Genomic DNA, 24,702 nt, shown 5'->3' on the forward strand with positions numbered 1-24,702 from the left:
AAGACAAATTACTACATATCTTCATACAGGATACAGGCCTTGTTGATGTTTGGAGGGCGCAACACCCTGATGAGGACGATTTTACGTTTTATTCAGCACCCCACGATACCTACTCGAGAATTGATTTCTTTTTGGTCAATCCCTCCTCGGTTCCCAAGGTGTCGGGAGTCGATTGTAGGCTCCATCACTTGGTCGGATCACGCAGATGTGTCCTTAACACTAGATTGACTAAGTGTGGCGTCCCCGTGGTCCTGGAAATTGAATACGTCTATGCTTCGTGATTCTGATATTGTTGGGATGGTAAGGGGGGAATTGACTGACTATTTTGCCAGTGAAGCCGAATCAGGACTGTCTAAGGAAACTGTGTGGTCGGCTCACAAAACGGTGATTAGAGGCATTTTGATTCGCGAAGCTACACTAAAGAAAAAGCGCAAAGCCCTATTGCGATCATCCCTTCTGGAGTCTTTGCGTAAGGCTGAACAAAAACATAAGACGGACGCTACACTCACTAATTTGCGGGCGGTCCAGGACCTGAGGGCCTCGGTCAGAGGAACGCTACTTGACGAGACGGCGCGGGCTATCATTTGGTCTAAACAGACCTACTTCGAAAAAGCTAACAAGATGGACACCCTGCTGGCGAGGTCGCTCTGACCACGACAGCAGAGGACCCACATCACACAAATCAAGGATGCCTCGGGTCAAAGCCGCACAGACCCAACAGACATAGCAACGGTATTTACAGAATTTTTCACTCAATTATACAATCATTCCACAACAGACCCGGCCAGAGTACAGAGTGAGAGGGACAGATTACAAGCTTTTCTCACCGGGCTGGACTTGCCAAAACTAAAAGAGGCTGTTGAATACTTGAGGAAACCTATCTCGGCAGAGGAAGTGGACGTAGCAATCTCTGCCTTGAAGAGCAATAAGGCACCAGGACCGGAAGGTTTTGATGGCTCTTATTATAATTTTTTTAGGGAAGAACTAGTCCCGCATATGGAAGCTTGGTTCAACGAGTTACTGGAGGGAGGACCTCCTGATAGAGACATGTCACTAGCCGATATTGTATTACTGCCGAAACCAGGTCGGGATCTGTCGTTCCCGGAAAACTTTCGCCCGATATCCCTCATCAACCACGATTCCAAACTACTGGCGAAAATTCTGGCCGCCAGGATTAACCCAATGCTGTCTCGATTAGTTCACCCAGATCAGGTGGGGTTTATACCAAATAGACAGCTTTTTGAGAATACCAGGCGTAATGTGGATCTCATATGGAGACAAAACATCAGGAAAATACCGACAATGTTACTGTCGTTGGACGCCGAAAAGGCGTTCGACAGGGTTAAATGGCCATATTTATTTACATTGCTGGATCATTTTGGCTTCCCAGCCCAGTTTACGACGGCAGTGCGAGCCATGTACACCAACGTCAGGGCGCAAATTCGCATTTCGGGCGCAAGGATAAAGCCATTCGATCTGAGCAACGGTACTAGAAAGGGCTGCCCGTTGTCCCCCTTGTTATTTGCTTTATCGTTAGAACCACTCCTTCAGGCAATACGCATAGCTTCGGACATTAAAGGGATAGATGTAGGTGGGCAAAGATATGTCGTATCGGCATTTGCGGCCGACGTATTATTGACTCTGACTGAACCGAGAGACTCTATGGCGGCATTAACGACCGTACTGAAGGATTTTGGGGAGTTGGCCGGAAACAAAGTGAATATGGACAAGTCTAGCGTACTACCTATAGGTATGCCAGAGACGGACGTCACTTACATAAGGATGACACATAGCCTACGAATAGCGAGGGATTACATAAAATATTTAGGCATCCGATTAACGGCAGACCCATCTCAAATGTTTAACAGAATTACACCCTGCTGATACGGACGTTGATAGCGGACATGGAGAACTGGACTGATAAGGCGATTTCTTGGATAGGGAGGATCCATTCTGTTAAAATGAATGTACTCCCCAGAATATTATTCCTGTTTCAGGCACTCCCGATTAAAGTAACTAGGTCTGACTTAGGGCCACTTCAACAAACGATAGGCAAATTCATATGGCAAAACAAAAAACATAGAGTCTCACGCAACATCCTCTACCGAGCTAGGGACAGGGGCGGACTGGGCCTTCCACACATACATTTCTATTATGAGGCAGCCCAGCTGGCCCAGGTGGCAATGTGGCACTCTCCACCTGGAAGAAAGGAGATGGGTAGACCTGGAAGCATCCCTTATGGGACTGGATATGCCTCAGTTCTATATGTGGACCCCTAGAGAGCACAGACCACACATCACAGTGCCCTGTCCTGCGATTATCAACTCTCTGAGGATATGGGACGCGGCCGCTCCTAAGTATGGCCTGGCGTCCTCCCCCTCTCCGATGACCCCTCTCTTGAGGAACACGGCATTCCTACCAGGAATGACGGCCCGGGATTTTAGAGGCATAGAACGGGCGGGGTTGCAGAGATTATACCAGTTGTATGAGGGAGGGTCGTTGGTGACATTTGAGGATTTGAGCAACAAAACATCTTTGCGAACCTTTGATTTTTTTAGATACCTCCAGATTAGAGCTTACGCCCAAGACACTCAGGTTAAAAAAGCCGCAGTAGCAAAGATGACATTCTTTGAAAGAATGTGCGCGAAAGAACAATTCCCGAGCAAACTGATTTCGCTTCTATACTCACAGTTGTGCAATAACACTTTAGAATGGGGAGGAATTACATATATAGATCAATGGGAGGTGGACTTGGGGGAGACACTGGAAGGAGTGGCATGGCAGGAAATGTGGGAGGCGGCCGCGCAGTCCTCTATGTGTGTCTCAATACAAGAACAAGCATACAAGACGCTGTTTCGATGGTATGTTACCCCAGTTAAGTTGAGCCGTATGAACCAAATTACTACGGACTTATGCTGGCGGGGGTGCGGCCTCAAGGGCACTTACGTTCACATGTGGTGGGAATGCCCAATCGCACAGGTCTTTTGGCGGCAGGTTGCGCAATTGATACAAGACATATTTGAGAGAGAGGTTAAGCTGGACCCGTGGGTGTTCTTGCTGGCTAGATCTATGGAGAACTGGACAAAAGCGGAACAGACCCTGTTGCATAAGGTGAACCTAGCCGCTAGGAGAGCATTGGCACAGGTGTGGCTGCGGAGCGAGGCTCCGGAAATTGATATGGTAATTCGGAAGATTAGAGATCATTATCTGATGGATGACCTAACAGCCAGGGTTAGAGGCTCGACAAAAAAGTTTGAAAAAATTTGGGGCCCTTGGGAAGCCAGCGCAGCGAATGCCTGAGGTACACGCTAACGATACTACCAAGGCTGGGATTAGATAGATTGGATATGAACTGGCCGGTTCATCCCTGCACCCTCCCCCCTCCACCACCCCCTCGTACTCCCTTTTTCTTTCTTCCTACTTACCACTCTTATCTTTTTTCTTCTATTTTCTTTTTACCGTGAACATTCACCGCAAATGAAAATGAAATATAACCACTCAATACGTAACTAACATGCATTACGATAGGACATGGACCTGTACGCACAGAAACAGACGGATTGCAATTCTTAGGTGATTCAGAGGCGGATTTTTGGAACCCGCATATGAAAACCTGAGAAAGAATAGGGCATGTCCTATCGACTAAAGAAATGTATATGTGGTGATTTATAGTTTATTCACGTCTTATCTGATTTTACTTTTATGTTATAAATTAAAATATACCAGGGAGGACAGTGTGTCCACGCTATATTGTTTGTTCTACTCACTCCAAGATATGTCGGTGTAGGAAAAGTATGTAAGGAGTGTCACTCTTTTGTTTTTAAAGATGCACTGGAGACATGGCATACAAACGGTTACTATATCTTCCAATGTTTCGATGTAATGTGTTTTCACTGGACTGTTTTTACCTTGGCATAAATAAAGAATTAAAAAAAAAATATATATATATATACAGTTCTTAAAGGGACACTCTAGTCACCAGAACTACTACAGCTTAATGTAGTTGTTCTGGTGCCTGTAGCCTTTTCAATGTAAACACTGCCCTTTTCAGATAATTTTTACATTGCTGCCTAGTAACACCTCTAGTGACAGTCACTCAGATGCCACTAGAGAGTCCTGTGTCAGTGCTGCACAGTGTGCACCACCTTTGTTCAGCGTCTTCATGCTCTGCATGGAGGTGCTTAATGTTACATATAGAAAACATGCGCACTATCCTCCCAACGTTTTTCTATAGGAAAGCATTGGTTTAGCGGAGATCTTAAAGGTTGATTATCTCACCCATGAAGGCAGGACAAGCCACGGAAAACTGGCATGGCGTGGGAAAGAAGGTGAGTAAAAATGCCTCTCTTGTGATCAGAGGGGTGCGGGTACCTAAACAGACACAAGAAGATACACTCTCTGACACTGACAGACACACACACACACTGACAGAGACGTGCGCACGCACAGAGAGAAAGACACACACTGACAGGGATACACATACACATACTGACAGAGAGAGAGAGAGACACACATACTGACAAAGAGAGAGAAAGACACACACACACACATACTGACAGAGAGAGAGAGACACACACACACATACTGACAGAGAGAGAGAGACACACACACACAAACATACACACACATTTTCCATTTTAATTTGAATCCACCCAGCCTCCCTACCTTTGGGAGAGCTGAGTGGACTTTCCCTGGGGTCTAGTGGGGCTGCCTGCTCATCCTGCATGTGAGGGAGCAGTGGTCTTCAAGCGGCTCCTCTCTGCTCCCTGTAGTGAGCCAGGAGCCAGAATTATGTCAAATTCCAGTTACCGGCATCATTAAACAGCGCGAGGGAGCAGAGGGGAGAAGCTTGAAGATCACTGCTCCATGCTGCCCCAGCTGGAACCCAAGGGTTCCGTGGAACACCAATTGGGAAACGCTGTATTACACCAATCTACAAGGGTGGAGATAGGATGGATCCATCAAACTAAAGGGGAATTTCATCATTGTTTTAGTCAACAGCACCATAGCACACTAAATGCCAGAATAATCTTTCTAAGCTTTCTAAATAAACACAATGCACTGAGCAAGCGTCAGGTTGGCGTCATGCCAAACCACAGCAGAACTGGACACAGCTATACTCTGAACTGTTCGATCATAAAGCCCGTGAAAATATTGCCCTTTTGATAATGTACACAATAAGCTTTTGAGTCCCTCTGTATGGGACCTGCCTAGCTCAGTGAAGACATCTGGCAGGAGAAGTCTAGTGTGTTATCAAACCATTTAAAAAAACTTGTTGGACAGATTAGTCCAGAAGGGTGACAGGGCACTGCTGGCACCATAGCCACTACAGCATTCTGTACTGATTAGGCATTTTGTGCCAGATCCTCGGGATGCAGCTTGGCCTTTGGACATTAGAGTAATTGTATCTGTATCGGAGCGTGTAGACTGGTTGTGTGCATCTGTGAGTGTATGCCTCTGTGTGTATCTGGGAATATGTAAGGGAGTTTTTTCGGTGTTGGACTGTTTATAGGTCTTTCCAGATCTCTGTGTGTGTGTGTTTAAATGAAAGTAGATGTAGTGTTTCTATGTCCTTAAATCTAATTGAGATACGATTTGGAATTTTAAATGGAATATTCAAAGACATGGGAGTTAAGACAAGTGTGTATCTGGAGAAAATTGACCCTCTCCCTCCCACCCCCATCCCATGTTGCCGAAGGGGTTAAAACCCCTTCAGTGACTTACCTGAATCCAGCGCCAATGTCCCTCGGTGCTGGGTCAGGCCCAGCCCACGTCCCTTGCCCGACAGCACTGGCCGCGTGCATTAGACCTCCCCTTAGGAAAACATTATTCGGCGACGCTGAAGGTCCTCATGCATAGCGTGAGGACATCAGCGTCATTTAAAACACTTTTCGTGTTCTAAGAACACGGAAGTCCCTCTAGTGGCTGTCCGATAGACAGCCACTAGAGGAGGACTGAACCCTGCAAGGTAATTATTGCAGTTTATAAAAACTGCAATAATTACACTTGCAGGGTTAAGGGTGGTGGGAGTTGGCACCACTCCAATGGGCAGAAGTGGTCTGGGTGCCTGGAGTGTCCCTTTCAGTAGAATTTATAATGATTCAATTTTAACCCCTTAAGGACTGAGCCAAATGTACACGTTGTGATCAAAACAAAACGTAAACAAAAACTTGAATTTGCGCTATATGTCTGCTCAGGCGTAATTCACCTCTTTCATTTTATGTGCACCCACACTTATTATATATCATTTTATTCAGGGGAAACAGGGCTTCCATTTAACATCAAATATTTAGGTATGAAACATAATTTAATATGAAAAAAAAAAAATTAGAGAAAATACGAATTGAATGTCATAATATGGTTTGCTTTTACTGCAATAATACACATATTTGCATTCAGCGATGTCTCACGTGTAAAACAGTACCCCCTATGTACAGGTTTTATGGTGTTTTGGGAAGTTACAGGGTCAAATATAGCAGGTTACATTTTTCGTTTTTTTCACATTGAAATTCGCCAGATTGGTTACATTGCCTTTGAGACCGTATGGTAGCCCAGGAATGAGAATTACCCCCATGATGGCATACCATTTTCAAAAGTAGACAACCCAATGTATTGCAAATGGAGTATGTTCAGTCATTTTTAGTAGCCACTTGGTCATCAAACACATACGCAGTCAGCAATCAAATAATAAATGCACTGATGGATATGCAATGTAGGAAAGCCTTGGTTCATATGATGCTTATTGCGAAAATATAAAAGATAGCAAAAGGCTAGATTTTTTAACAGTACACCTCACCTCCTCACTATCAATTTGCAAAGAATGTACAGGCTTGTGTAACCAAGCACCAGTTGGAGTTACTATTCCCTACTCCATCTATGTGGCACACAAAGTGGCAGACTAGTAATAAAAAGGCTCCATTTAAAAAAAAAAAAATGCGACACATTCGGCGGAGCAAGGAACAGATAATGAAACGACACTGCAGGCTGTCAGTGTTATTAACCTGCACCTAGAGGGGTCATAAGGAGAGCTGCCTGGCTTCCTGTAATTACACTGACAACCCCTCATTACAAACCTACAGTAACTCAGAATAGAAATACTAACAAACAGATATACACAAAGCGAGAACGCAGCAGACATGCACTCTACATATTTCTGTAAGAAACCAACATGCTGTGTTTCTTCTAACAACAAAAACATTGCATGCTTGGAGCTTCGACTCCGTAGAATAGCAAAGACAAACACAGACACTTCACACACAGCCGCTGTGGAGAGCTGAACAGACAAAAGAGCTGTAGCACAAGCACACAGCTGCCAAGATCAGCAACAGCTAGGAGATCCAACAGCAGGGAAATAAGGAGAAGGAGGAGGGGGAGAGGGGAGGAAGGCCTCCATTCTTGGGGTGAGATTTTACACGCAATGCAGATCTCATCCGTATCATTATCTGTCAGCCCCTTAGACCTCTGGGAGTTGAGATGTGGATTGCTGGGTGTGGGGAGGTGTGTTCTGACTAGATTAAAATTGACAAAACAGAGTATTTATCTACTGGCGGTGGGGGGGTGGGGGGGGGAAGGAGGGGGGAATGCAGAGGGGAAGTTCAAGAAAGTGCAGGGAATAGAAATATCATTATTGGTACACATTATGTGGGAAAATACAAATTTCCATCTCTTTCCATCCACCTAATGCAAAACAGCTGTGAATGCTGAAATAAATACCCGAATGAGGGACCATTTTAATACTGCTGTTGGAAATAAAAAAAATGCTGGTGAAACTAAATGTGTCAGATTTCTCTGCTACCCATTGGAACCTAATGCCATGTGATAAAAATGCCGTCACCCCCAGTTCTATTAATGTTAACCATCTGTGAGTTCCCCTGGTATTAGTGCCTTTAGGTACTGCCAGGGTAGTTTTGTGAGGTTCTGTGGGATGGAGAGTACTGGCTATAGATTTTGGTTTTTTTCCCAACATCCTGACATCTTTATTTGTAAAACAGTACATTACAGGCACGCTTAGCACATCACAAACCCTGTATAAAGCTCAAATCCAAACCAACACACTTCCTAAATTTCTGTCCCTTCCGAATCCTTTTTAATGAATACCAGTATGTTTTCCCTTCCTAATGTCAGTTGCATGTGTAAGATTTCAAATTTCTTAACATAAAATTTGGGACACCCACTACGGTTTTTGTTTTTTGCCTACATAGCAAAACCATAAGCTGTAAATATTTTTGTTCATTATTTGTACATTCTTAAAGCTCTAACATTTGTACATAATGCTCTCCCGACCACACCTGGCACCACTAGTAATGTAGGCTGTATATATATATACATATATATAGATATAGATAGATAGATAGATAGATAGAGAGATAGAGAGATAGAGAGAGAGAGAGAGAGAGAGAGAGAGAGAGAGAGAGAGAGAAAATAGTTTATGACATGTTTTTGTCTGCCCTCTGCATCATTTACTATTCACATTGATTTTCCACAAAATGTCCTTCTTATTTAGAGTTGAACATAAACTGTGAATATAATTTACAGTCAATTTAGCATTGTATACCATTAAGCATCTTAAATGACACAGGGGACAGAAAAAAAAATGTGACATTTAAATATTTAAATCCACGGTTTTTCCCTGATGCTTAGAAATGCAGAACACCTAAATGTTGGTGTTCAGTCGTGACTGAGTTGGTAAGTTACTGCACAAAGGACCTTAAATATAGATTATATTTAAATATATAGATTTCCCCCGAGCCACTCAATGACACACAGAGGACATACTCACATAGCGTAAAGTGTGCACATCTATGTACTTCCGTTAGCATGTGCTACCAATACACCATTGCACTAATATCGCTCTGAGCTGTGTGAGATTTTTTTTAAGACTATCAAGTAGTTCTACGTGCTTTGTACACCTCCAGAGAAAATTCTCTAAGCATTCACACCATTTTACTTCAAATTTACATGAATTCACAGCATGATAAAATTCTGTGAATTCATGATTGCTTTTTCTTATGCAATAACAGTGATATGATGAGAACGACAATCTAAATTCAGTGGAAAATATTTTTTAAAAAGGATTATTTGTGTTTTTTAACTCAAATCGTGACAAGGCTGCATTCTGCCCCACAGGCACGATCCATTGATACATTGTACACCCTTCAATAAATGTGTTTAGCACTCCAATGCACAAGCATACCCGTGGCACATTTTGGCTGTGTTCCGTATATTCTTGCAATGTGCCCACTGATTTTGGGCAGCAGTAGTTTAGTCAGTTACGCAGCACAAAGTAAATATTTATTTTCACTTTTAGAGCATTCAGCATCTTCAGCCAAATCAAACAAGTAGATTTCTCTTCTTACTCGAAAAGAGAATTGCTGGGAGCCAAGCAGCTTAGTAGAGGCAATCCCAAGTTAAGTATTGCTTTTTTTATATTCAGAAACTGAGGATTTAATAATTGTGATTATCTAGTAAACTCCTAGATAACCTCCAACACACTGAAAAATCAGGTCTAATTGTCAGGTAACCCATTAATGAAAAGAATATAATTTAACAAACGCCAACATATTCTGTGGTGCTGAATAATGGGGACAAATTCAATGACAAGTTTGACTAATGCAAGCAGCGAGGCCCTGCTCAATATATCGGGAGTACACTAGAATGGTATGAAAGCTTAAGTACATTCTAAGCAAAATAAATGCATTACTCTAGTGTGGATAGTGGATATGCTTCCACAAACACATGGGCTTTCAATGATATCATAAAAAAGTAAAGATTTGGGTAAGGTCTACACGAATGGTAAAATAGAATAATCATAAAATAAGTCAGCAGACCCCTCGTATTGTGGGTGAGAACTGGATACAAACTGAGGACAGGCGCAAACATTTCCAAATGTGATGAATACAAATATCCCGTTAAAAACAGACATACCATTAGTTAATACCTTAGGATGTAGCCTGAGAATTATCACTTCAGGTAGCGCCTGGGACAACTTGGATGTTTTGAGAGACCTAAATACTCTACAATTAACAGCATAACCTTGACACCATTCAACCTGGTTTACTCAAGTTTTATAAATACATTTGAAAAAAACAAAAAAACAGCAATGAACACAAATTGGGTGGACTTGTAGATATAAATAGCAAACTTACTGAAGTCTATAAGGAACCTTCCAAAACCCTGCCGCTGGTACTGAGGCAAGATCATAATACAGGAGACATTGTACTTCTGCTGGCAAAGCTTCTCCTGTGGAGTTAAGGAGGAAGAAGGGAGAAAAAAAAAAAAAAGTTTTTAAGACAGGCAAAAGCATGCGGAACAAAGGAGGATAGGAAAACAACACAAAACGTTCCGTGAATTAGTTTATAGACTAGTCTAGGCGGTCATGACATCCATATCCACTAGTTATCTATACGCCTACTTAGGAATAATCCATAAAATGATGCAAACTAGACTAGTTTGTGGCCGTGACCATACCTTGGAGAAGTATCCAACCACGTGACAGCCCTTCTTGTCATTTTTGGTGAGAACATAGAAAAGAAATGGCTCCACGTCGTAATACAGAGTTTTGTGGTCCAGGAAGAGCTTGGCAAGCAAACAAAGGTTTTGGCAATAAATTTTGCTGATGTTTCCATCTACCTGGGGGAGGAAAAGCCAATGTGATTAGAAGACATGTGCACCAGAACTGCTCAAAATACATTACTAAATACAAAAAGAATTCAGCGCTAATAATCACAAAATTAGTCAAGGTAGGCAGCAACCCAAATGAAGGAAAACCCCTCGGATCCTTCGGTGAATAGATACAAAAAGATATGGAAGGGCTGCGCCAAATAAGGGTAGATAGTCCAGTAAAGTATTGCTAGGGTGCCAATAGATGGTCTAGGATACTTGATAGAGTTCCTCTGTGGATGCGTCTAGTGTAGACCGTTCCGTATATGTAAATACAAGAGAGGTAGAGGCGACTAATGGTATAGTATGAAAGTTCAGGGTGTGATAGGTAACAAAATGTAGAGAACTCACATTCAAGAGAGCTATGGCCAGCTCTGGTGTGGATTGCGTACAGCGGTATAATCCCCGCTTATGGGATATGTAGGGAGGGGGTCTCCGTCAACACCGTATGGTAGTCCAGAACTCGAAAAAGAAAGACCCTTGGATCACCAGACGGTGCTGACGGACGTATCGCCGCTACAAATCCTATAAGCGGGTATTATACCGCTGTACGCTATCCACACCAGAGCTGGCCATAGCTCCCTCAAATGTGAGTTTTTTTACCTCTTCTTATCTGCACACTGAACCACATCAAAATTGAGAGCACTATTGTCGCTTTCTGTCTTTCTTTTCCGAGTTCTGGACTACCAGACGGTGTTGACGGAGACCCCCTCCCTACATATCCCATAAGCGGGGATTATACCGCTGTACGCAATCCACACCAGAGCTGGCCATAGCTCTCTTGAATGTGAGTTCTCTACATTTTGTTACCTATCACACCCTGAACTTTCATACTATACCATTAGTCGCCTCTACCTCTCTTGTATTTACTTATACGGAACGGTCTACACTAGACGCATCCACAGAGGAACTCTATCAAGTATCCTAGACCATCTATTGGCACCCTAGCAATACTTTACTGGACTATCTACCCTTATTTGGCGCAGCCCTTCCATATCTTTTTGTTCAAAATACATTACTGCCTAATGTCTAACTGTGCAATGGACATAAACCAGGGAATCTCCCAGTGGACTGTCCACTTTCCTGCTGAAGTATTTGAAGGCAGTCGTGACATCTACAAGGCATGTTCATCCTTTGTTAAATCAAACGACGGCTCGTGAGTAACTGCATAACGCCATTTTCTATCTAGTTACCTTCTGATGGGAGCTTTTTTGGGAGATAAATCTGTAACAATTTTAACAATAGAAAATGTATACTAAATAATTAATCCCTGAAGGCAGATGGCCGCTAAAAGATAGGCCCTAGAATGATAGATTTACTTCATACACGCAGTTGAAAGCCATGTAAAACCAGAAAATACCAAAGTTGAAGTACCATCACAAATTTGCACAATTGCAAAGGTGAGAATCACTGAGTACACAGAGAATACACAGCTCCGACAATGGCTTAGAAATGCAGGCATATTGGGGGCCCACTGCTACTCTAAGCCTGCCCTCAGAAGTGTTAATGCGGAACTGCTCTGAGGGGAGTGAACCCCTACTGGAAAGAGATTTATGACATACGTATAGCCCATACAGATTTCAATAAGACACTCCTATTTGGAGGTGCTTGCTGGATCCTAACGGACCTTTGTTCCGGTAACTGACTCTGCGCGTCCTCATGCTCTGCATGCAGACATTCAGCGTCAGATTTTTCCACATTGGAAAGCATTGATTCAATGCTTACCTATGGGGAGGTCTAATACGCGCGAGCCAATTGGCGCGCATGCGCATTAGTGCCCACTCGACACGGGATGTTGGAGGAGGTGGAGCCACAACCCAGCGCCAAGGGACATTGGCGCTGGGGTAAAGTAAGTAAATTACATTTTGTAACCTTTATTTACTGCGGTGAGGGGGGAGGCAGGGGGAGCTATAGTGCCAGGAATCCACCAGAGAATTTCATGTAAAAAGATATGTAATATTGTTAGATAACAGGCGAAGTATTTTCTGTTTTGATGAAAATGTTAAGCCCACTGGTATTTCAGGACAATAGGGTCCACTGCTCTATATAGAATTCCTTACGGATCTTCATGTATTACATGTATAAAATGGATCTTTGATGTGCGTTAGGCCTTCCTTGGGGTACAGGGAGTTGTATTTTTTTGTGCAGGTTTTTCCATGTGGCTGTGGAGCTTGTTAAAGATGTAAGCTATTGTGAGAACAGTGAAGAGTGTATCAGTCAGTTCCAGATGGCAGCAATACAACAGGCAGTATAAAGAGCAGGTGCACCTGTTCAAGCTCAAGTATGTTAACACAGTGTAAGAGGAAGTTCCGTAGGATTTCAAAGACAAAGTCAATGGACAGGGTTGTACAAACCAAGAAAAAGCTATTTACATAATGGAGCAATGGGAAAATCGTTTAATGAGGCAAAGATAATAGAAATGGGAAACTAAAAATAATTACTGCTTGCAGTAGATGATTGAGACAAATTTACGAGTCTGCCATTGTTCTCTCTTTACCAATTAAATTACATATACTAAAATGCCCTGCCAATTTGTCCTGGGGTTGTATACATTATTTTTTCAATGCCATAGACTTTTTTTTTTTTTTTCTTTTTCAAGAACTATCAAGGTTATTAAGTAAAGTTCAAATTGCAGTGAAATTTTGGCTCAAATAGCCAATTTGTGATTACAGCAAAGGTGAAAATATTTGTACAAATTAGCGGTTTCTCAAAAGTTGCTATTAGAATCTAAGTTTGCTACATTTCAGAGTTAAACACCTTCAATAACCCCTTTTTATTGAGGCAAAAGACACAATACAATCCAATAAGAGCACGTTTATAGTAGAATAGTATGTCACAAGTGACATAGCATAATAGATTGCATACAGATAGACACTACCGCACTAATATTTTGTAAACAGTCGAATAAGGTGTCTCAGAGACAATGTGGAAAAAAAACTATTAACTAATGTGAATTATAAAAAAAATCAGATGCTTAGTATACGATATGACAAAGATCAAAGAGTAAGAGCCGATGGTATGTAAAGGCCACAGATGGCCAACAATGTTGCTTGTTTGTTTGCTAAATGTAAATAAACATAGAATAAAAATATAAAATAACAAATGCAACAAAACTAATCACAGACAGAAACAGGGTGCAAAATATAATCAATGATTTAAAGCCTGAATAATTGGTGTTGCTGTGAGCAAAATATATTCATTCGGTGCCCAAGCTGGTTATGGGAATATCTGGCGTAAGAAGCCCGCTTAAGCACTACAAAAGGATCATAGAAGGACATTATACCAGCCCCAAACAACTGAGGGAGCAGAAGCTCAGAGTTCCTCGGGCCCAGCTACATAATGTGCTCCAGCCCTTACCATGCTCTTCTTCATTGAAAACATTAACATAGCATTTATCTGAACCAAGGGATGCATAGCTAGTATATAAACATATCATAAACACAGCAATTTTGTGTGTATATTGCTTTGCAGACAAACGTAAACATTTTCATTTTTTTTTACACATTCGGTTTACAGTGTCCTTCATCTTGAAATATTTCACACAGGGTAAGAAATGCTGGCATAAAAGCGAAATAATAATTTTTTTTCCCACAAACAGTAGATGTGACAAAACTAAATAAATCCAGCATGGGTTGCCAGCGTCTGGGGCAAGGCAAGTATTACGCTCCCTAACCTGTGGAGCGCTACCACTATCGGGGTCCCTTCAACAAGTCCAGTACTGAACCCCTTATCCCCTAAGCACATGTATTGTATTTTAAAAATATACTGATGTAACAAGAAATAACTTGTATTTGTGCAAACCAGGCCAGACCGCAAAGCCTATCACTTAATCTACTACTGGTTTTCTTTTTTTTTTCTTCTTTATTTTTGCGTGCATGAAAACATAACAAGTGGGCTTGTCATGCCTCAACAGCTTTGACAAGCATATACATAAGCCTTTGTTAACAGTTGGTCAGCATGTGGAGGGTTCTGCACAAATTTTTATATATGAATCGAGAATAATAGTAAAGGAATCATTGCATACACGAAGATTGGATACATGTGGTCAGTAACTAAATTTCTGATGATCTGTCTCAGTTTTTATGTGCTGTAAGCATGCTGGTCAGGCTATGTACAACTGGCTGTGCTGCACAGCTATGTGTGACAGTGTTAAGTGAATATGTGAGTCTAGAGTGCGACTACCATCTATATCCTACAGTGCAGTATAACAGTTGATAGGCAAATCGACATAAGTGGTAATCCGTGCTGACCGGTTGATTAATTGTTACCATCGCTTTCAGATAGGAAGATTAAAAGATCAGCAAGGGAGGTAAACAAACAAACAAAACAAAAAAGCAGGATTATATCACCCAGATAAATTATGGTGAACATTAACAACCTATTCTAATGCATGAGAAGCAGGATAGCGTCTCTTTTGTGTGCCGCTGGTATGCCGTGTTCCCCAGCTCCTCGAGAGGTGAGGGTATGGCCCCAGAGTCCCTCAGGCCCCACTTAGCCTATGCCGTCTGCGGTGTTAACAGAGTCCCATGCCCAAGTGGGACGCTGCCCCTGGAGGGGGTTAATTGTGTCAACCCTCCAGCCCCGGGCTGTGGGGAGGGACTGCATCAATGTCCCAGGGACCCAGGTACTCACAACTGAGGCTAGGGTCCTTCTCCGGCGGGGTTTGGCTGTGTCGCCTGGTTTGTCGCTGCTTGCGGTGAATCTTCCGCCTCCGTGGGTGATGCTTGGGGAGATTAACCCTGGCGGCTCTTGGCCCAGGTGGGCTCAGTGCTGGGTATGTTTCTGCTTGGCGGGTGTTTGTGCCCGAGGGTGGCTCTCCGCTCTTCCCTCTTCCGCTGCGTTGGGTTGCTGCTTTGCTTTGGGCCTCTAGTTGCGCCCAGAAACGGGCAAAGATTACGTCTAGTCATAGCTTTGTTTGCTCGTGTGCTGTGCATCCAGCTGGCGCTTCATGCTGCTTCCTGAGCTCAAAGTTAGGAGGCTCGTCCGCCATTTTGAGAGAAACCGCGTGGTTGGTGTCCCAGTGGAGGTTGTCGCGTTAGGTAGGCGGGATGCGTGGAGCCGGTCAGTGGCAAGCCTCGGGCTGGTCTGTTCAGGTTCCGGGGGGCTTATGTGGGGTATCACCAGGTAGTGCAGCATCCCCCGGTCTCGATTATTGCTGTTTGTCGCTTGGGTAATGCGGGTAGTAGGGGTTTTTGACCCAAAATCTGCTGCCAGTCGCAGGAGCTCCAGCCAGGCACGTCTGCTCTGCTTGGCTGGTAAGCTCCGCCCCCCACTACTGTGTTTCTTAAAAGTTAAATATGCTACATTATGTTTGTACCAAAGTGACAAGTTGTTTATTCTCCTTGTATGTGACACTGTAGGCACCCAGACCACTTCAGCTCACTGAAGTGGTCTGGTTGCTGTGTTCCTTTTGCACCTAGTGCTGCACTAGTGCTTGCAGCACTACGTCTGCCCTCAGTGGCTGTCTAACATGTATGAGGGGTTCAGAGAGTGAGTGAGTGAGTGAGTCTGTCTGTCTGTCTGTCGAATGGTAAATGAATTCTAGCCTGCAGCTACTCCGGCTAGAGTTTAGTCTCACAAGATCTAGTCTGTTGGAATGCTGCCATGGTAACCACGGTAATGGTCTGAGCTTGTGAGAGGAACATGCAGAACCCAGCGGAGCTTAAGTGCCAGTTTGCCAGTGATGGAGATGGAGATCTTTGATTTCCCCCATCAGCCCATCATGGCATACAGCAAGGCTGGTGCTTTTTGAAATTTTGCACCCTTAAGAATTTTTCGGCCAAGTCAACCGGCCCTGTGGCTCCCACCCACACTACGACACTGCCCTAAAGGCATTACTAGCAGTGCAGCTTGCAGAAATTCTCTTCACATGCCATTGCCATTTTCAGCATTTGAGCATAATGCCCACATACAGTAAAATTATACATTTCTGAAATAAAGGCATTTAGGACGGCTATAGCAATCTGTATACATTTCTGGAATGCCAACAGTACAATAGAACACTCCAATCAAACCTCCCCCCCCCCCCCCCCCCAAGACTGTAATAAAATATGACCCATAGAAACTTCCTTTACCTAAGTGGGGGGAGGGAGGCGTTACATTTTCGGCAAGTTATATCAGTGACTAGTGGCTTCTGGCAGAGGAATGTGTTCCTCTACCGGCTGGTGAGGCTTTATGTACTATATCAATATTAAATTAAACACAATTTTGCCAGTTACAGTCTAATAGTTCAAAGAAGATAGTTCCTTTTGAGAATCACCTTCAAATTAGTGTCTACTATATCAAAGTTAGAGGTGATCGAGCTGAACTTACTTCAAATACTGAGAGGTCATCCTTCCGATAGATTTCATTAGCAGGAGGGTGGAACCAGCCACACTTCTTTAAGTGGCGTAAGAGAATGGTCTTACTTTTCATGTACTTCAGACAGAACTCACACAGGTAAAGCTTTGGTAACCTGAGAAAATAGCATATTAAAAAATGAAATATACCCAGAAGAACCTCAACTATTCATTTAACAGTTCTTACATAGCATTTCTTTTATCAAAAGTGCTTTACAATTGGTGCAAAAAGAACAGTGATAAATAATTAGACACATTAAAACAAAAAGGAGAAGTGAACTTGACCCGGCCTGTGAGCATACAATCTAGATGGAAACTGTACCTTGAGACACAATTGTGACGTAAAAAAAAGACTATATCCATGGCAGTCGCAATATAAGGAAAGCTGCTACACACACACAATCTGTGCACAGTACACACCAAGTATGATGATATAATCAGTATGCATTAAATGTGGAGTCAATAGCACAAAGAGACCCAGCAAACAAGATTTTGCTTTCTGTATAGTCAGATAGGGCGCTATCATAGCTCTAAGGTAAGTTGTCCAGCACTGAAACCGTTAAAGACACATGAAAGTATTCTGTTTAATCTGAATAGATATAATTGGTTCTCAGTGTAGCCCGCACAGTAGATTCTTCCAAGAAGTCAGTTAACTCCTTCCATGCTTGGCTGAACACTGCATACAAAGTGTTCCCAAACTTCTAATTAGCATTAGCAAAGAGAGGAATCAGGACTCCAGGGCAATAAGAGCCACAGCACTGCACAGAGAAACTGTGATATTGTAAAACTTGTTCACTGTGGGAATCAAAACCGTAATCCGGCAGGTTACCATTCTTAAAACAAAAAAGAACGAGGATGACTGTAGTGGCTTCAGATAAGCATTAAAAACGAATCCACACATTTTGCTAGTAAACCGACAGGATATATACAGGGAAAAGACTTTACTTGCTATGGTTCTTACCATCTCCTACAAAATGACCACGGAAATGGATGCTTGGTGGTTGCACATTTTATAAGAATTCAATTATGAGAACAAAAACAAAACAAAAACATACATGCATCCAAATTAAAGGTACAAATACTTATATGTTCACACGGTATCACAACATGTACTCCTGGTGGCTACTTTCTGACATACACCTTTGTAATACTTGGTAGGCCCATTGTCTGCCCCAGAACAGTCTTAATTTAATAGAGTCGGGTCCAGGTTGAGATGATATCGTCATGCAGTTGCGGCAGATTTCTCAGATGCACATTCATGCTGGACATCCCAAAGGTGCTCTATTGTATTATTGTATTGACATCTGGTGACTGTAGGCCAGTCATAGGCAACCTTCGGCACTCCCGATGTTTTGGACTACACCTCCCATGATGCTTTTCCAGCATTAAGGGGGATGCAGGCCACAACATCTGGGTTGCCAACAGTTGCCTATCCCTGGTATTGAATGCAGTCATGTTTATGAGACCAGCTTGAGCCAAGAACAGTCAAGAACATATTTCCCCTTCCAATTAAACCACAAGCAGCAGCCTGAACTGTTGATCCAAGGCATTGATTCAGGTTGTTTATACCACATTCTGTTGCAGCAATAATCGAAGTACATCAGATCAGGGACACGTTTTCCATGAGCCTACTTTCCAATTTTGGTGCGCCTTTGCCCACTGAAGTCTTGGTGTCCTGAGCTTAGCTGACAGGAATAGGAGATGTGCAGTCTTCATCTGCTGTAGTCCATTTACCTCAAAGTTGAAAAGGCCATGCATGTAGTGTGTAATTATTTGGGCTACTGTTGCTTTCCTGTTAGACTGAACTATGTTGTCCATCCTCCTATGACTGCGCTCATTAAAAAGGCATTTTCACCATAAGAAATTCCTCTCACTGGATGGTTTTGAAAACTTTGGAGACTGTTGTGTGTGAAACTCCCAGCAGATTCTTATATTAAGCAAACCAACACATCTGGCACCAATCATACAATGGGCAAAGTTTTGTTTAGATTCCATTTTCTCCACATTTGGATGTTTGGTTGAAAACAACAACTGAACTAGTTGACCATGTCTGTACGCTTTTATTTATCAAGTTGCTGCCACAGGATTGGTTAATTATATAATGACATTAACAAGCCAGCAATGGCTAAGTTCTATCATATTTTAAAGGCTCATGCAGGGTATGGGAGCCTCAAGGTTCCAAATGGAAATAATACAACATGAAGAAAATAGCTACTCACCGATGAAGCAATCAAAGTCAACTGATGTCTATAAAATCATTTCACCATCTTTATTCAAGTCTTAGGGCACTTACAAAGTAGGCACATTGTGATGTTCTCCGTGTGCCGGTGGCATCAAAGCAGGTGCAGGCACATATAAATAACGTTATGATACAAAATGTGTTAAAAACTCACCTTGCATATTCCTGTGGATAAGGCGATGAGTACCATGTCTGGATTTCATATTTCCCAAACTCAATAGCAGACGGGTACCGTCCAATGTTGTCAGCAACATTGCTGCATCCTATTTTCTGAGAAGTAGAAGAAAAAGAAAAAAAGAAAAACAGAGCATAGTTCTAAAATACAGGTTTACTCATGGAACTCAAACTTATTACATACAGAATTTATAGTAAAAATACTTTACAGATTATAAAAAAGCACTTTTTTTGGTAGAAGAAAGAAACTCCTAGTGGCTTTCAGGAAGAGAACCACTAGAGGTGGATTTAACCTTGCAATGTAAACATTGCAGATTGAGATGAAGTGGTCTGGTTGGCTATATAGAAACATAGAATGTGACGGCAGATAAGAACCATTCGGCCCATCTAGTCTGCCCAATTATCTAAATACTTTCATTAGTCCCTGGTCTTATCTTATAGTTAGGATAGCCTTATGCCTATCCCACGCATGCTTAAACTCCTTTACTGTGTTAACCTCTACCACTTCAGCTGGAAGGCTATTCCATGCATCCACTACCCTCTCAGTAAAGTAATACTTCCTGATATTATTTTTAAACCTTTGCCCCTCTAATTTAAGGCCTTGTTGTGGTAGTTTTTCTTCTTTTAAATATAGTCTCCTCCTTTACTCTGTTAAATCCCTTTATGTGTTTTAATGTTTCTATCATATCACGTATATCCCTTTAAAATGTTCGAAACCAGATCATTACGCTCTTCTTAATTTTATAGAATCACTTATGGTTACTAAATTAACATTTAGATCATTAGCCTGCCCCATACGCATTGTGCACGGCCTTTAAACCACAGTGTGTTCTGAGTTGATTAATTCGGCACGCTGCCGGGGGCATAATTCACATCCAGCTACAGAGAGGGAAGGGGACAGGGTAGAGGAGACGAGATGAACATATAGAATTCCCCAAAACGGTTGATAAACAGAATAAAAATTATTTGTAATATAAAGGATGTAAGATGAGTTCTCTTTCTAAAGCAAGCAGGGAAACCAAGACTGATAGACAGGTATTCACAATAGGATTTAATTACCAGGGTGGAGTGGTGGGGCGGGGGGGGTGGTGGTGGTGGTGGTGGTGGGGGGGGGGGGGGGGGGGGGGGAGAATCATGGTGGGATACGGGGAGTTTAACATGAAACACTTTCTAAATTTTAGGAGATATTTATGATGACAAGAGCACCAAGCCTGAATCACAAAAGCATCAGCAAATTTAATACCAGGCAGGTACATGTCTGAAATATATATATAAAAAAAAAAAAGTTGGGGCCGCTGCCAACATCTTTACAAGACTCATAAGAGTCCAAAGTTGATGTTTCTATGGCAGGGCACAAAGGGATACCACCTTCACTGAAAGACCATGCAAAAATAAAAAAATAAAAAAATAAAAAAATAGAATTTGGCATTTATATCTCCAAATACCCTCTGCTAAACAATGCTTTAAAATATTCAAAACGTGAAATGCAATTGCGGAGAAGCAAGCTATGCAGCTTTCTCAGTTTAGGGTTAATTTGGAACTTGTAATACGATGATATTAATACATTTGTTTAGGAGGCGTCTATTATTGTGCAACACCTTAGGAATGCACATGTAGTATATCTTGTGGCAGACAGGCTATAGAAAAAGAAAAAAAAGAGACAGTCACTTGGATCCAAAGTCTCACTTTATTTTTGCACACTACTTATAATGTTTAACATATAAATATGATTTTTCCAACACAGGTCTATATATGCTGTGGCATGTCTTATGACTTTATGTCTCTGCAACACACAGTACTGTGAGAATAAATGCTTTATGTTTCTAATGCTGTAGTGCTAGGAGTTTCCGCCTTCTACAGTTTACAAATATATAATCGTAAAAAAATAAATGCTCCCCCTCACCTGGAAAGACAGTTCCCGCGCTTGCATGAATACATCTATATCATCCTGTGTGACATACTCCGCTGGACCAGGCAAATTCAACTCCCATCTCTCCGGCTTAATGCAGGATTTTAGGTCGGCTTCTAATTTTTAAAAGAAAAACCTATACTTTAGCCCTTTATCCAAAGTGAGCAATACAAATGCGCTGACAGCCATTCATAAAATCAGTCTTAGACAACGTCTTTTGCTTTACTGAACGTGCACTTGCTGGTGCTACCAACATTAGTGCATGTTCATCTAAGGATTAATCAAAATGAAATTGACACATGTGGTCTACGTGATTTCAGGTATGGCCGAGCTATTATAAGCCATCACTGAAATTGTAAAGAAAGAATGAGGCCGGGCACACAGATTGTGGCTGACAAACATTTATTGAAACACAGTTAAAATAGTGACATTTCAGTTTATGATCGAGCCTTTCTCAAGCTTGAGAAAGTCCCTTCCTGCTCTTATGCTAGCCACTCCCCAGTGAAAATATTTAGATAATGTAAAGCGGTAATAATTCATTGACATGTCAAACTAAGCAGAGGCACCGCTAGGCACTGGAGACAGATCCCATCGCACAGCTGCTCAGGAGAGAAAACATTTTTTATAACATTCCTAAAGCAGGGTTAACCTAATCATTATAATAATAAAACATTTTTTAAAAATCTGTTAAACTGGCTAAAGTGGACCATTAAGTAGCTTATTTCTCCCCCCGTTAGTGGGTATGGCAAACACCAAAATAATTCCACCCATGTTAGGTTTGGTGGAATGGGAGAGGGAAAGAATAGTAGGCACACTGGTTACTATGAGCTCCTGAGATGTACATTTGCCTTCTCTCTTCCCTTGTACATACATGTGCTTACTCACACCCATTCAAACAGGTCATTCGTTTGAAATAAATAAATGAGTCCAAAGACAGGAAAAGAATTTGTTGAAATGGAATGGGAAGTATGGTTACATGATCGAGCGATGGGTAAGTGGCAGTAATGCACAGCAATGAATGATGGAGCAGAAGGGAAAAGTGCAGTAATCACATATATGAACCAGCCAAGAGGAGGCTGGACCAGCCATGCCAAAGAGCCAAAAGCAAATGGGACTTATGGAAGTCGCAGAGAGATAACAGCTGAGCTACGGTCTACAACTAGGACACAAGCAAAAGTTTGAGCAGAACAAGAGATAAGTGGAGATAGAGAGTAGTAAACTTGTTGGGAAAGTCGCTAACAGAGATATGGGGAAAAGAGGAGTAAATTGCACGAATCAAGTGATATCTTACCAACAAGAAAGAAGAAAATGAGGGAGTAAATTAAGTATAAAAGCAGAGATTTCGGTTTTGCCCTCTGTAAGGGATTGTAAATGGTTAGTGGAACTGTAAACTGATGGAGGATTGTGCTTGAAAAGACAAATAGTAATAGTAGATTTTCAGGTGTCACACTGCACATTTTCGTGTGAACAGCTCCTTATCTGCACTACATATTTTTGATAGCTTAAGAAATGGGGAGGTAGATAGAATACGCTGGCAGCATGGAGAATTTCATTATACGGCATGCTCGCCTCAGAGCAAATAAATATGAGGACAGCTGCGTTAGTTCATTCATAAAGAGCATTCCAGTTTCGCTGCTCAGCATGTGAACCACTTGAAGTAATGTGTTTTTTTTTTAGCAACTTAAATACATTCCATCACAAAAGGTTAGATGTGAGCTTATGTGAATTAACTTTCTTTTGGCCACAACTATATTGTAAATGCCCTTGTTTGCTAGCAAATCAACCAAACCCCGTCGCTAGCAGGAAGGGCCAAAAACACAATGGTGAACACCAATTTACTGTGATTTTAAAACTGAATTGCAAAATTTAGGCAAAAGAAGTGCTGATTTGAAAATATTCTCTAAAATGGAGTCAGAATTTGGCTATTTTAGCCACAAGTTTGCAACTCTGTTTTTAATTTACTACAGTTTGGGATTGAGAGAGAACTCCCCACTGTGCTGTTGGTCATTCTGGGAACAAAGGGGTTCTTTGTGGCATTACCTTAATAAAAGTTAGTTAGAAAATTTTGGTAGGTTTCAGAAGTCTGCTGCCCGAAAAGTTTGCTTGCAGGAATAACAGGTGAGGATGGGGTAAGGAGGGTCTTCGGCCTGTGCTTACCATCATCCTGGACGGGCTTAATCCTGCTGTCTGCCAAGCTGACCTTCCCTGATGTCCTGGCTCCCGCCCCTAGGGAACCCGCTTTATACTTTAACCTGCCTATTGTCCTGTGATTTTTTAGAAACGTTGAACGCTTGAAGTGGGCGATGGCTTTCAGTGCACGCCCCCTGGGCACTGCCCAGTTGGAAGGAGCAGGGTGGGGAAGTAGGAGCCTACTCCTTGCATCCCGCTTGCCAAAGAAATGGGCCGAAGCGTAGAGTCTGCCTTTGCGTCGAATGCGCTTGGGAGGTGCGTAGCTTGGGTGGCTTTTTTGGCGTGGCTGGCCCTGGGTAGCAAAAATGTGGGAAAGTCCATCAAAGAGCCCCTTCAGTTGACTGTTACTGGGGAGGCTTCTGAGGGAAGGGACGCTGGAGTGGCTTGAGGAGCTCTGAGGGGAATTGGAAGTGGTAGAATTGCTGGATTTCTGGGAGCCAGGGCTGTGATTAGAAAAAGAAGTTGCTAGTGAGAGAGGAACAGGTTGTGGAGGCTGAGAGGGGCAGCTTAGCCTGTGCGTGGTACTCGTGGCTGGCATGTGGAGAGTGCCAGCCTCAGGGTCGGGGAGTTTTTTCCTTGGCCGGTAGTGCACGGAAAAGTCTACAATCTGACCCCGAAATCTGCGCCCCTCAGGTGAGGGAGTAAAAAACTTAGTGAGCCCATCAATGAGCCCTTTGGTTTTCTTGTTAACTTTGAGGGGAGAGCAGGTGGATGTGAAGGTGGGAGTGATGGGATGGGGGCCAGGCCAGGTGAGGTTGCTTGCAGCCAGACTGCTGCTGGGTTCCTTCACAGATGCAGCATGACCAGATGGTGGGGTGGTTGGACACACTTTAGTTTTTTGACTCCTACCGGGTGGCCCCATTCCTGGAAAGGCATTCAGCGATCCTCTATCACTTGGCATACACCTGTAATAGCAAAGCAACATCAAAACATGCTCAGTTTCAGTTGTACATATCTATATAGCAGTCATATGTTAAAAACAATTAAACTGCAGCAATGACATTTTCAGGGAGATTCAATAAAGTGAGATTTATTAATAACGCTAAGGGAATTTGACGTTAAAGCCAAAACAGCCAAATTGAGTCTGCTATGTTTTCACACTTACTGTGGATTAAAATTTTAAATTTGATGTCACACCGTTCACACATAGTGAATAACCATGTATGTTGCTTTGTGTGTGTGGAACCTGTGAG

The 24,702-nt window shown here is 42.4% G+C and overlaps 1 protein-coding gene across 3 annotated transcripts in view; it reads right to left on the reverse strand.

The window, feature by feature from the left end:
* Positions 1–24,702, reverse strand: part of KAT6B (lysine acetyltransferase 6B) — a 122,058-nt gene that overhangs the window by 42,025 nt on the left and 55,331 nt on the right. For 2 of the 3 annotated variants that reach the window (XM_063434334.1, XM_063434335.1), the window contains 6 exons: positions 23,477–24,414; positions 21,314–21,435; positions 19,391–19,506; positions 16,972–17,113; positions 10,468–10,629; positions 10,146–10,239 (listed from right to left, as the gene is read on the reverse strand). In XM_063434334.1, coding sequence (XP_063290404.1) covers positions 10,146–10,239; positions 10,468–10,629; positions 16,972–17,113; positions 19,391–19,506; positions 21,314–21,435; positions 23,477–24,414 — 1,574 coding nt within the window. The remainder of the gene's footprint in view (positions 1–10,145; positions 10,240–10,467; positions 10,630–16,971; positions 17,114–19,390; positions 19,507–21,313; positions 21,436–23,476; positions 24,415–24,702) is intronic. The other variant, XM_063434336.1, reaches the window with a different exon arrangement.

This window comes from Pelobates fuscus, chromosome 10 (genome assembly GCF_036172605.1).
Source record: "Pelobates fuscus isolate aPelFus1 chromosome 10, aPelFus1.pri, whole genome shotgun sequence".
Classification (NCBI taxonomy): domain Eukaryota; kingdom Metazoa; phylum Chordata; class Amphibia; order Anura; family Pelobatidae; genus Pelobates; species Pelobates fuscus.